Genomic DNA, 14,277 nt, shown 5'->3' on the forward strand with positions numbered 1-14,277 from the left:
TGTGGAAGGTTGTGGCACCAGGAGGCAGGCAGAACCAGAAGTCTGGGCTGGATGACACTGTAGTGTACATGATGATATACCAGCAGCAGTGTCCGTACAGTCATGGAATTCTAGAAAAGTCCTGGGGGAAAAAACAAAAAACTGGAGAATCATTTCCAGGGCTGGAAAAGTTTTGGAAAAATATGTTACTTCCTTCAGGTATCCAGAAAAGTCTTGGAATTTGTAGAAACTCGTTGACCAGTTCCATTCAACAAAAAATTTTATGTGTTTAAAAACTTAAACAAACAAGGGGGGCGGGAGGGTTTTATGTGTTTAAAAACTTAAACAAACAAGGGGGGCGGGAGGCGGGGGGGGGTCCACCAAAATCGAACATTTATTACAGGATATCCACTGATTTTTTTTCTGTCCGTGGTGCAGCAGATGATTTATTATTTTTTTAAGTTTGGCTTTGTGTGTTTGTTGAAATCTTTCAGTATGGTCTGGAAAAGATCTAGAAAATGTATGGAACTTATTTTGGTCACATCTGTGTGAACCCTGCAGCAGCTACTGTCTTTTTCGCAGTCTGTGATACATGTACAGTCTGTGCAGTTTTGCTCTGGGGATTAGGTAGTGATATTGTAAACACTGGAATGGGTTCTGGGTGTCCATTCTGCAGTGTTGTTTGCCAACATGGCCTTTTCTGAATGTATTTTTGTATGGATTTGAAGTATTTTTTCCCCTTTTTACAATTTTTTGTTAATCTGGGGATGAAAAATAAGCAGAAGGGCAAATGTCCTCAGTACAGCCTAGTGCTTCAAGGAGCTTAATGGTGAAAATGGTGTCTCATGAGCTTTTTTTCTTCTTTTCTTCCAGATGTGACAGTTCTGTGTTTGACCTGGTTGCACTGTTTTATTTTGTTGGGCAGTCCTGAAAATGGCCTGTGTGGTTGGCTGAACTATAAGCAACAGTGTCAGCAATGTCTGTAAATTTTTCATGGTCTCGCCCCCCCCCCACACACACCCTTAACCCTCCTGCACCTGCACTCAGGGGCCCTTGGTGTGTGTCTGTGTGTGTGTGGGGTCTGGGTGGTTGGTTGGCTGGATCCACATAAGAAATGTGTTGTTTTGGGTCAGGTGTGATGGCAGACGCTGGTCCTTTGCTTCTATTCCCTCATCTGGCTATGGAACCAACACCCCAGGCAGCTCCTCCAATGTCTCGGTAAGTCCGAACTCTCTCTGTCTCTCTCTCTCTGTCTCTCTCTCTCTCTCCCCCCCCTCTCCCCTCCCTCCCTCCCTCCTTCCCTGTCTCTCCCTCTGTTGGTCTTGTCTGTTAGAGGCCTTTTAACTCACTCAGTACGGCCAGTCCTCTCTTCTCCTCTACACAGACCCCTCGGATGTCCAGTGGGTGTCTGAATGACCCAACCTTTAGCTTCCATCATCAGAATTGTGGTATTCTTTGTCAACATTCACCTCTTCAGTATAAGAGCCTTCCGCTTGCAATATTTTGATGATGGTAACTGGGGTGAAATGATGTTGACGTCATCTCTTTCGCCGTTCGTATGGAGAGAGTTAATTGGCTGGTGAATGAATTTCTATGCACATTAAAAAGAAGAAAAATCTTTATTGCATAATTTTCTGTTATTTTTTCTTATTTATTATATATATATATAGAGAGAGAGAGAGAGAGAGAGAGAGATCTACACACACACTATTCCATCTAATACATGTTTATCTTGTATATATATATATATATATATATATATATATATATATATATTCTAGCGAGGCACATAACAAAAATATAATAATAAAAGAACAAAGCTAGGAGTAGTAGATAATGTCCTGTCATTAATTCATTCTAATCTCTCTCGTGAATGGACTCAGCCATGAGTGGTATAAAACATTTTTTTGTATAAATTTTGTTCACTCTTTAGTTCACATATAAATGTGTATTTATTGACTTATTGTTGAAGATTGCTGTCATAAAGGTGACAATCAAAGAGTTTCAAATGCAAATGTGTGCATGTGAAACGAAATACATTTCATTGTTTTGGTGTCTGTCATGAAAAGAAGAGCAAAATGATGTGGCCTTGGAACCTAAACAGTTCTGGGATGATTCATGTGGTTGGTAACTATGCCGATGGCTAGGGCTATCACAGGGCTGGGTACTTGGACCTAAAGAGGGCCTTAGATGCTGCACTGGATTCAGTGATAATGCATTGCACACACAGAGAGAGAGAATAGATATAAAGTTGTACATGGTAGCTAAGGAAGTGAACCGCTACCACAGTCTCTCAGTTATGTTTTCTTTTCCCCTTCCTTGAATTTTCTATATTTAGAAAACAAACAAACAAATAAAACAACAACATAGTACATATGTGACTAACTTTCTTCCACCTTCCTCCCACTGCCCTCTCCTTTCTTTCATTCCTTTCTTTCACCCCCTCCTGTTCCCCTTTCGTTTTGTTACTGTGTGTAAGTGTGTACATGCTGATGAATATGGTTAACACAAAATGTCTAACATATAACATGGAGTGCAACAATTTTCAAAACTATATTTTGTATATTTGAAAAAAGAACAACTTTTGTCTTCTTATCTGTGATATATATATATATATATATATATATATATATATATATATATATATATATATATATAATGATTTATACAGATACAGGTAATTAAAGACCAGCCCAGTATTCAACATAAAAAGACTATTTACTTTCTTAAGTTTACTCAAGGGAGCAACCTTTTGCCGAAGTGGCATTGTTTGGTGACATGGTAATTGTGTCCTTTTATTTTTGTTGTGCACACCTGGCTAAATGAGTGCATGTCCAGTTTTATGTATAGGGAAGGAATTCTGTTTTCTTTCTGTTTGGATCTTTTTATTCTGTTGTTAGTGTCGAGTTGAGATGCTGTGGTAGTGATCAGGGTTTGAGGCCCTGTTTCAGCACAGTGTCGTGTCCCTGTGAAAGGTACTGTACTCCAATGTTCACTTCATTCACTTCTTTTAGCTAGGCTTGTCTCATGTTACAGGTTAAAGGCTGTGTTGCTAGCCAGAAGATGAAATTACTTGGACTTCCAGTGGTATGTTTTTCCTTGGTCATCCAATGCATAGGAAGTGTGTGAGGGGAAGATATAAGAGGTGTGTGACCACACAGACAGTCCATTAGATGTGTTCCATGCACTCCAGGGGGCAAGATGAGGTGTGGGTAAAGGTGATGACATTTCTCTATTTTTTTTCTCTGTGCGGTGGGTGGCAGCGAGGGGAGTGGAGGGGAGAGTTCAGGGCCCTGGCTGACAGGAGGGAGGGGAAAGACGTATTGATTGGTGAGAGAGACAGACAGCTCCACTTGCAGCTGTCCTCTTCCTCTCCGTCCACCCTCAGACAAGGAGGTGTTCTGGCAGCGGTGTTGGTTACTGCTTTTCCCTCCTTGTCATTGGTGGTTTGGGTGTTTTCAGTCACTGGGGTGTTATTCTGTGCAGTTACAGTCTCCACAACCCGTGTTTGGACTTTTCCGAAAGATGTCGGGACGTCATAAAAACCATTGATTCTGTTCATACTGATAGTGTTGCAGTGAATGATATCACTTTATCAGTGCTTTTTGTTTGTGTCTCAGCAGTTTGGTTCCGTGCTGTTTGTGTTTGTGCAAAGAGAATTATCAGCGGTAGTGTGTGGGGGCGATTTGCCCAACAGTGGTTCTGTGATGTCAGCTGGTCAGGACGTGGGGGGTCAGAGTGTTGACGATGGATGGTCACGTGACTTTCCGAAGAAGGGAGTTCTCACTTCCGACAAGCTGTGTGCTGGTGAGCGCTTCCTGCCTGCTTCTCTTACCTGTGGTGTTCTGACCAGCACCTTGTGTTAGTGCATAGGTCAGGCATCAGTGGTAGTATCAGTTTGGCGTTGGATTTCTGATCCAGTGTTCACCAGTGATCAGGGTTTGAGGCCCCATTTCAACATGGTGTTGTGGGCTTGGGAAGAATACTTTACTCCGGGTTTCCTCACCTCACCCAGTTGTGAATGGGTACCTGACTGGTTGGGGGAGGTTAAAACGGCAGGAGATGATTGGGCCCTGCCTTCCTGTGCCAAGCCTTTGACACAGTGAATATGGATTCTCTGCCCCAATGGCCCTAAAAGGCTTTAGGACCTTTAACCCATTAACCAGGCATCCGAGGACTGGTTTAGCTTATATGGACCAGTCTGCACCTTGAAACTGTAGACCTGTCAGTCAATCACTAGTTTATTGCATTGACACGCACACACACACACTGTTTAGATGTGTTTCTCTTTGGAAGAAACAAATTAAGCTTCATTGCTCTGTGATTACCTTGGAAAAATTCATATATTCTCACTTTTTTAAAGTTTCAATGATGCCTAAGAATTTGAGGAGTGAGTAGATATACTCCACCCATCCTTTATTCAAGAGGGGACTCCTGCCCAGTGGCTGAAGGGAAATGTTCAAACCTGTTATAGGAAGAAATTAAATAAAATAAAATAACATGAAGAAAAGGAAATATCATTCCATCTTACAAAGTAAATGGCATTGAAGCCACAAATACACACATAACCAATGTAGCGCTAATGGCAGAGAGAGGGGATGTTTCAGTCACAGTACTGCTCACAGTATCACTAACAGGGATGTGGGGGGGCAAAACACACACAACCTTTGAAGCGCTAAGGGCAGAGAGTTGGGATGTTACAGTCACAGTACTGCTCACACCACCTCTAGCACAGAGAGATGTTGTGAGAGGGGTGGGGGGCAATACACACACAAGTGACAACGCTTGTGGTGTGGAGGTTTCTGTCACAGAACTGCTCACGGTACCACTGACCCAGAGATTTGGGGGGGCAATATACAAACTACTCTTTAACGCTAACAGCAGAGAGTGTTGTTTCAGTCACGGTACTCCTCACAGGAGCGGCTTCACCAGCTGCCCTCGCAGCCCACAGCAGAGGAGCTTCACTTCCTGTCACACCACTTCGGCAGCACCGAGAACACGGTGGTGAGCGAGGAGGTGGATGGTCGATCGTCGCCCAGCATGCGTCCTCGATCCCGGAGTCTCAGGTATAGATGAGAGTAATTTGAGTTTCTTGTTTGGTTGGTTGTAGATGCTCATGTCTCTTCTCTCATCTCCTGACACCCTGATTTTTTAATGTACAAAAAAATTTTAACATGTGTTTTTTCAGTTAATTCTGATTTCTGTAGCACTTGTTTCTGCTCCCCTGTCCCCTCTAACTTTTTCTTTTCTTTCAGTTTAATTCTGATGATTTATGTAGCACTGGTTTCATTTTTTTGCTTTGGTTTTGGAGTAGGATAATGTGTTTTGTGGATGTCATATTCATTGGCGCACATTTTTTTGTTGTCTGATTTTGCTGATGCTTTTTGTGGGCATTTGTGCCATTCAGCCAGCCCTGTTTCAGAGGATGTGAGGGGGGGAGATGATAGTAGGGCCTGTTAGTGATAAGGTAAAGAATGGGAAACACAAAACTGTTTTGCTTGGAAATGTGATAGTAGAGCGTGTTAGTGATAAGGTAAAGAATGGGAAACACAAAACTGTTTTGCTTGGAAATGTCTTCAACAAACAATCAGGATATAAACAACAGCTACATTGTTTCAGAATTGGTATTTGATAATGTGGCATGGAGTCACTAATTGAATGATTCCACATGAACAAAAAACAAAAAAGGCTGTGGCGAGAATTACAAAAAAAAATATGGCATTTAAAATAGATAAAAGAAATAAACATTAAAATAAAATGTTACGCCGATGGTGTGGGGTGGGGTGATATAGTGTGGGCAATGGTGTTGGTGGTGGGTTTAAGCAGTTTGTTTTGTTTTTGTTTTGTTTTTTGCTGTGACAATGAGGTAACATGAGTTTGGATTGGAGTGCATTTAATCAAACTTCATTGTGGGTTGGTTGCTGGCTTGAGCTATCTGTAACCATTTTTTGGAGCTTGATTTGTTGACATGCATCTAACATGGATGGCCGTCAGCTTTGCAGGCTGGAGAAATATCTTGTACCTTTTTGTTTGTATTTATTTCTTTTTTGCCAGTGGGTTCTTCCAGATTTGTAATATGGTGCAGGCTTGGGGATTTTCTTCCACTTTTCCATGATTTTCTATGGTATGAATTTTATTTTCTGTATCAAAACAAATAAATAACACACACAAAAATTTCTGCATGAAAAAAAGAGGCTATTCTCATTTGGCATTGATGGATATTCTCACTTGACAGACATGTTCAGCCATTCCACAGCCTGATAATGGTGAATAATTCCATTCACTTGAGATGGGAGAAAAAAGAATTCAGAGGAACTTGGTAATAACAGTTTGTCGGAAGGAGGAACTTGATAATGATTATTGGTAGCAAGAACCAAAGAAGTCTAGCTTATTTTTGCAGTTTTCTTAATTTAAAGGTTGAGCTATTCTGATTTATGTCGCACAGCTTTTTGTTTATACTTGTATTGGATTTATTTATTTATGTGTGCTTTTATGATAGTTCTCCAGCTTGCCTTTATTGCTGAAGCTTACCAGATTTTGTTTGGAAAGAAAAAAAAAAAAAGGGAAAAAAAGCTGTTTTGTTTAACATCTCTCTCTCTCTGTCTCTCTTTCTGCCTCTCTTTCTCTGTCTCCCCCACCCTCTATCTCCCCCTCAGCAGACTCAAAAGACACTCTTTTTCAGTTTCCAAATTAAATCAATATTTTTACATTGAATTCTTCATAGACTGAAGCATATATGGGTGAATGGGGTTTTTTGTTTGTTTGTTTGTTTGTTTAATGTTATTAACGTTTTAGCTTCATTTAAATTTTATGTTGAATGAGTGATGTGGATGAACTGGTCTTTCTACCGTTGTTTAAATTGACCTTTAACATGATTTTGGTTGCTCTTTGACTGGTTTTAAGAACTGATGGGTGATTAGCTGTGAAATCACCCCTTTGTGGTCGGCTTGGCTATAAGAAGCATGACTTGATTTGAATGACTGGAACTTCTTTCAGTTTGTGGACTATCTATTATTAGTATTAATATTTTGTATGCCTTTTTTTTTTTAACAGTGGTTTCATAGAGGTAACTTGTAAGTTCCATAGATTGGAAGGGTGTGTGGGGGGGGGGGGGGGGGGGGGGGGGGGGGATATAAGTTGCTGAACATCAAGACAGTTGGGGGATGATGAAGACAAAAAGCTTCTGGTACTGTGTAGAGGTGTCTTTCACTTCTCTCTCTCTCTCTCTCTCTCTCTCTCTTTCTCTCTCCATTTTTTCCTTTTGTTGAATGATTCTGTGGTCCTTTCTACTTGTCATTTCTCTCTTTTTTTTCTTTTCTTTTTTCATTATTCCCATTTTTCTTCAGTTTCTTTCTCTTACTTTATCTCTCCCTCTTTTTTTTTCTTTTCTTTTTTTTTAAATAATGATAACAGTGCTTGACTAATTTGGGCATTTTGTGTATGTGTTTGTTGTTTGTTTGTATGTGTTTGTGTGTTTGTTGTTTTTTTATTTTTCATCCCATGGGATACTGATGGTGTTTTTTGATCTGGCTTTTGCTTCACAGCCTGTCCTGGCTTGCCCTAGAGTAAGGATTGGTTTAGTCTTGTGTGTCTGTATGTCCGTCTGTCCTGCTGTGCTCACTGCCCTTATCCCTCACTGTCTGTGTGTGGCTGTCACCTCTGCTGTGCTCACTGCTTGCTTTCCTCACCTAGCCTCGCCGTACTGCTGGCACTTTTCTTCCGCTGCTTTCTGGACACTTGTGATTAATTATTGATTTGGTCAGTCTGAACTGCACACTCACTGCGCAGTGAAGGAAAAAAAGATATATATACATATATTGTGTGTGTGGTTTTTTGTGTATGTACCTTTCCATATCTTCTTCAGGGTATTGTTTAGATTATGTTTGCTTCTCCATATTCTGTGTAATTCTGTTTTTATGATTTTCCTGTCAGTGTATGATCCTGACTCTTAATGACCCTAATTTGCTAGGCATTATCTACCTTGGTGATTGGTTTCTTTCTGTGTTTGTGTGTGTGTGTGTGTTTGACATACAACACTATGTGTAACAAGTGAATAAGAAATGGAAAAAAAAAGGTCATACCACTGTTAATGTTATTAATATACAAAATGTTATTCAATGAGGTACTATACAGGATGCTTTTTAAACACGGAAAATCATTAACAGTGACATCTCTCTTGGGTAAAACAATTGAAGTTGCACATGCATTGATTTTTCTTTGATTTTAAACATACAAAAAGGAAGACAACCACAGATATTTTTTTTTAGAATTAACATAGTCCTGGAATGGACCTGGTTCACAGAATTTTGTTATTTTGACCATTCTGTTCTTGGAAAGAGCAGATTGTCTTCTGCAGGCTTCTACACAGGTTATTCTTATCTGATATTATTTTGTATTGAATGGTGAGGAACTTCCATGGTGTGTATCATGTGTCCAGCCTCTGTCAAAAATCTTCTGATAAACTGCTGGGATCTGTATATATCAGGCACAAACATTTTACAGCCAGCTCCATGAAGATTTTGTTCCAGGTTATTCTTCGGGACACTCTTTTTTAAGTAACTGAAGCAATACACTGGTCATCCAGTCTAAAAAGTGCACTGATTTGACAAAGCTTTGGATTTTTTCCCATATATCTTGTGTCCCCCCCCAAAAGTGAACCGCTTATTGACATGTAGTTTCTCAGTGATAGAGAAACCAAATTCATTGAAGATTTTCACACAATAACCTTGGGGTATCATCAACAAGTCGGTGCAAAATACCTAAAAATCCAGATGCAAATTATGTGAGTATTGTCAAATTCAAAACAGCATGTCAAAAAAATCCAGTATCAGAGGAAAACTCATTTCAGTTTATGCTCAATGTGGCCTCCGTCTTCCTCCACGACTAAACGAAATGCTTTTACATATTTCTTCCACTAATATCTCCTCCCTTGACATAACTATCCTGTCCTTTAATGCCTGCTTGGTCAATTTGTCTCTCACTCCCCAGTAAACTTTCTCCTTCAGAGAGTCCATTTGGCATAATCCATTGGGTTACAGTCAGGACTTTGTGGAGGCCATTCATCCTTGATGAATTCTGGTGTAGCCTCTTCCAGATGGGCCTGGGTTACCCTACTTGTGTGTGAAGGAGCCCCATCTTGCTGAAACACTTAATTGTTTCTAGAATAGAGACGCCTACAGTCTGGGAGAAGGTGTCATCCAATAACTGAATGTAGCTTTCACTGTTAACCTTGGCTCTATCAGTGTCAATAAAATGAATGAATGTTTTTCCTTTCCAGGATACTCCAGCTGAAACCATTATCTTTTTTGAAAATCTAGAAGTCTCATGATAGAGGCGAGATGGTTGAATTTCTCGTTTTTGTTTCCCGTAAAGTGATCAGTTTTCTGGAATTTTTTGTTTGTTGTTGTTGTTGTTTTAGCTATCTCCAACGTAAATTCTTTCTCGTTTGTGAAAAGGATCCTTTTGACATCAGTGGCTGAGTAGCGGTCATTCAAGTTATGACAGCGAGTTTTTCTTTTCCCTCTAACATTTTGGTTCCTCTTTGATACCCGTATCCTCTTGAAGGGCTTCAGCTCCAGTTCTTTTGCCATTCTTTGCACAGAAGACTTGCTCACTTGTAAATCGCTTGCAACTTCTCAAAGAGATTTGTGGGTCCCTGGGTTCTCCTCCTGGGATGAAATCATGTCCTCAACACGGTCCTTGTTCTCCTCCGAACATGCAGTCTTGGTCTGCCACTGCCAATTTTACATGCTTCTAACCCTGTAGTGCGCATTTTAGCGATAAGTCTCTTTACAGTGACATGACTCCACCCCTTACCTGGAAATTCCTTTACGATCCTTCTTCCACCCCAGCCTTTCTCCTTGAAACAGTTTTCAATGGTAACCTTATCACTTTCACTCAAAGGCATGGCTGATCCCTCCAAACTGAAACTTTGGACAGAACTGATTTTGGATACAGACAGTAAAAAAAAAAAATCAGTAAACTTGACACCCAGACAGGCTGTTTTTAGACTGATACTGATTGACAGATGCCAACACCTGGCAGCTAGCATGAACATAATGAAGGTCACATTGCACAGTTTTGATACTGGATTTTTTTATATGCTGTTTTGAATTTGACAGTACTCGCATAATTTGTGTCCAAACTTTTAGATATTTTGCAGACTTGTTGATGATACCCTAAGGTTACTGTGTGAAAATTTTCAGTGAATTCGGTTTCTCTGTCACGGAGAAGATACTTGTCAAAAAGCGGTTCACTTTTTTGGGGACACCCGATACATGTTTTCCTTGTGTAAACACGTTTACTGCTTTTAACTTTGGTAATCACAGCGTGTGAATGATTAGAGGTTGTGTAGTGAATAAGTTCTGTTAACGGAATGTAAAATGATTGAACTGAATGCACTCAGCTAATGTTAAGCAGTGTAAACCTCTGTGAGGTGTGTTTGTATATGTTTATAGCAATCCACAACTTCCATTGATTTCCTTCTTTGACATTTATCCATTGTAGTCGGCTTAATCTGTGTTCTATTTACAACACTCTTCCTGTATGCACAGTGTATTGACACATCACGACCTTCCATCTGTATTACATTTGTCTTTTTTTTTCTTTCTCTCTCCAGTGAATGTGAGTTGCTGATTTCTTCTTTTGTATTTTCCTCTCTGCATCTCTCTTGCTTTCTTTCCCTCCCTCTCCTTATCTCCCCTCATTTCACTTCCCCCGTGTCAGTTTTATGTTATTCCTTTCACCTCTCTCTCCTTCTGACTTCCAGTTCCCCTCTGCGCCTTGCCTTCCTCCCCCCACCTCTCACTCTGACTTCAGTGTTCATTTTTTACGCACGAGTCATGTATTCTTGTAAACTGAATATTTAACAGTTTGATGATTTTTTAAAAGTAACAATTCATATTTGAGCGTACTGATTTAAAAAAAAAAAAAAATGCAGATACTGAAATGGTGTTCACAAGAAAATCCATAAAGCCACCCCATTTCTACCCACCCTTTCCCATCCCTCCCCCAGCCCTGCTGGGAGCTCCTCCTTTCACCATCCTCATAAGATTTTTTTAAAATTTTTGTTTTCATTTATCAAAACACACTATGGTGCTCATTGTCATAAGATAAACAGTCAGCGATAGCTTTCTGTGCTTTCTGGATTTGAAGCCATGTCATGTAGTATTGCGTTTTACACTGAGTGGACTTGGCCAGCAGACCGTGTCAGGGGCTGGAATTCCCTGGTCGTCTTTTTGACGTGGGATCATGGCAAGGCAGCTCCATTACAGCCATCAGAACTGTGTCCTCACTGATTTTGATTTGTTTGATTAGTACAATTTTTTGATATTTTTAAAGCAGTTTTTTGACTGTGTATGGTAATTATAGATGCAACTTACACACACGGAATAGACACACACACACAAAAATTGTCCTGAATCAGGGAATGTATTGATTATATTAAATTTGTGTGTTATTTCTGGCCCTGTGTCACGGAGTGTGACAATCAGCAATGTGAAGGGACACACACCAGAGTGAAAACATGACAAAATGCATCTGAATAAAAGTTCAGTTATTTTGTCAGTGTATGTGGAGGAAACTTTTTCTGAAAGTAAACAAATTTTTGTTGACAGCTGCTCAGGTTTTGGGAGAAGCACTTTGATTTTCTCCATCCACCCAAGTGTGAATGGGTTCCTGACTGGTTGGCGAGGGTTAGAATGGTGGAAGGAAAGGATTTGGCCTGCCTTCCTATAATGAGCTCTGGATACATTGGATATGAATTCATTGTCCTTGCAGCCGTAAAGGCTTTGGATCTTCTATTTTTAATTGAAGCTCAAGTATTGTAGATTTTATGGTTGGCAGGTCTGTGTTTTTTGTGTCTTGTCAGTGTGTCTGTGCTGTGTGTGTGAATGTCAGGGACCAGAATGAGAATGGAAAATATAATGTCACAGATGACAGAAAACAGCAGAAAAAAAGTGAAAGACACAAAAACAGTGAACATTTATTAGTTCGAAACAGCGATGAACAATCAATTAATGAATTTGCGTGAGCAGTTGACGTAAATCACAAGTTTTTCTCTCCACACCCAAATTAGAACTACCAGAACATATGCTTTAGTTTTTTTCTTCTTCTAAATTAAGACCATTACAGATCTTTTTTTTCCCAGCTGAAATTTGAGTCTCGATGCTGGGGCATCAGAAAAGGAAATGTTTAGAAATAGCCAAGTGGTATAAAGGGAGGGGGAAAAAAAGAAAAGAATGAGCAGAGGGCAGAGCAGTGGAGATGTGTATACGTGCTGAAGGCAGCATCTTGGCATTTGGAAATCGTGTTGCTGACTCACCACAACCTGTCAATGTTGCTGCAAGTTTGAAGAGACGGGAGGAGGGGAGTGAGGAAGAGGGCGGGGCTTGTTGAAAGAATGGAAATGGATTTATTTTTAATTTTGTTGTTCTTGGTGTCATCGTGAACTGAGAGAAGGGTGGCTGTGTGATGGCTTGGAATAGATGGAATAGTGATGAAGAGAAATATCATTGTCATTGTCAAGACTCTTTGTTGGCTTCAGATGGAATTTGATACAATAAGCATGGGGTATTCAGAATGACATTGATCAGCGTCCTTTCCACACATAAAGATAACAGAAAACAAGGGAAGCTTGTGCATGCTCTCTCCCTCACACGCACACACACACACACACACACACACACACACTCACTCACTCACTCACTCTCTCTCTCTCTCTCTCTCTCTCTCTCTCTCTCTCTCTCTCTCTCTCAGGCACACAAGTACACACACACACATACACACACACACACACACACAAAACAACACAACACAACACAACACAACACACACACACACACACACACACACACACAATCATCTGTCAGTCACTTTTATGCAATAAAACTAGCAGTGGTAGATGAGAAACATTATTATCTGTCAGTCATTTGTCTATGAAATTAGCATTGGTGGAGATGACATGTTATCTTGATGATGATGATAAGAATTATGAATATCATGTCTTGCTTACTCTGAGAACATAGTGTTGTGTTTCATGGAGAAATGAACTGATGATAACCAGCTCGGCAAAGTTCCAGTGATACCAGATGTTGAGAATTGCTGGAATATGCAGGATAAAAAAAAGTTTAACGGATATGGTGATGGAATGATATATGATGTAAATTACTGTGATATTCACAGAGGGTGATTTCAAGATTATGATTATATTTTCTTTGGTGGAGTTCTTAAGAGTGGAGGATGTGGAGAGGATATGTGTGTAATATCTGTGTCACGAATAATTTCAAAATCATGCATTGGATTTTTGCCATTGGATTTTTCAGGCTCTCTCTCTCTCTCTCTCTCTCTCTCTCTCTCTCTCTCTCTCTCTCTCTCTCTCTCTCTCTCTCTCTCTCTCTCTCTCTCTCTCTCTCTCTCTCTCACACACACACACACACACACACACACACACACACAAAATTATATTTTCTTTGGCGGAGTTCTTAAGAGTCGAGGATGCGGAGAGGATATGTTGTGTAATATCTGTGTCACAAATAATTTCAAAATTATGCATTGTATTTTTGCTGTTGGATTTTTCAGGATCTCTCTCTCTCTCTCTCTCTCTCTCTCTCTCTCTCTCTCTCTCTCTCTCTCTCTCTCTCTCACACACACACACACACACACACACCACATCACACCACAACACACCACACCATACCATTCACACACAAGCACACACACACACCAGCAGATAAGTGGTTGAAAATGATCTGTTAATAACTGATACAGAAGCTGAGAGGTTTAAATAATAATTAAAAAAACAAAAACAACAACCACTAAGTGGCTAACTGCAGTTAGTTTTGTGAGATTTAAGATACTGTGAGAATTCATACCAATATTTTATTTTTAACACCAGGCAAACAAATAAGTTTGCCTGATTGAAAAATCATGTGTATATGCTTACAATCCTCATGATTTTTAGTCTTAGAGATCATGGAGTTTTGACATGGAATATTTAACAGATATTGTTTTAAAGAATGTATTGAGTTAGAGAGAGTCATGCAGTGCATATGTTAGTGAAATTGACAGTTGTTCTTGCCGTAATATGATATATACTTGGATACTTTTATTAGCCATGTTGTTGTAGACTTACATTGTTTACTTTTTTTCTTTTCTTTTTTTTTCTTTTTTGTTGTTCAGTTCTTTATGTTCTCTGCAGTTGTTGAAATTATTTGTTTACATGATTATTTGATTAGCCTTGTTAACTCCTTGACTGCTGCTGAAGAGAATATTCTTCAGTGAAAGGCTGTCACCTGACTC

At 39.8% G+C, this 14,277-nt stretch overlaps 1 protein-coding gene across 1 annotated transcript in view; it reads left to right on the forward strand.

Annotated features, from left to right (window-relative positions):
* Positions 1–14,277, forward strand: part of LOC143279960 (microtubule-associated serine/threonine-protein kinase 3-like) — a 182,728-nt gene that overhangs the window by 104,518 nt on the left and 63,933 nt on the right. The window contains 2 exon segments of the mRNA XM_076584340.1: positions 1,113–1,197; positions 4,879–5,045. Coding sequence (XP_076440455.1) covers positions 1,113–1,197; positions 4,879–5,045 — 252 coding nt within the window.

The sequence above is a fragment of the Babylonia areolata genome, chromosome 3 (assembly GCF_041734735.1).
Source record: "Babylonia areolata isolate BAREFJ2019XMU chromosome 3, ASM4173473v1, whole genome shotgun sequence".
Lineage (NCBI taxonomy): Eukaryota > Metazoa > Mollusca > Gastropoda > Neogastropoda > Buccinidae > Babylonia > Babylonia areolata.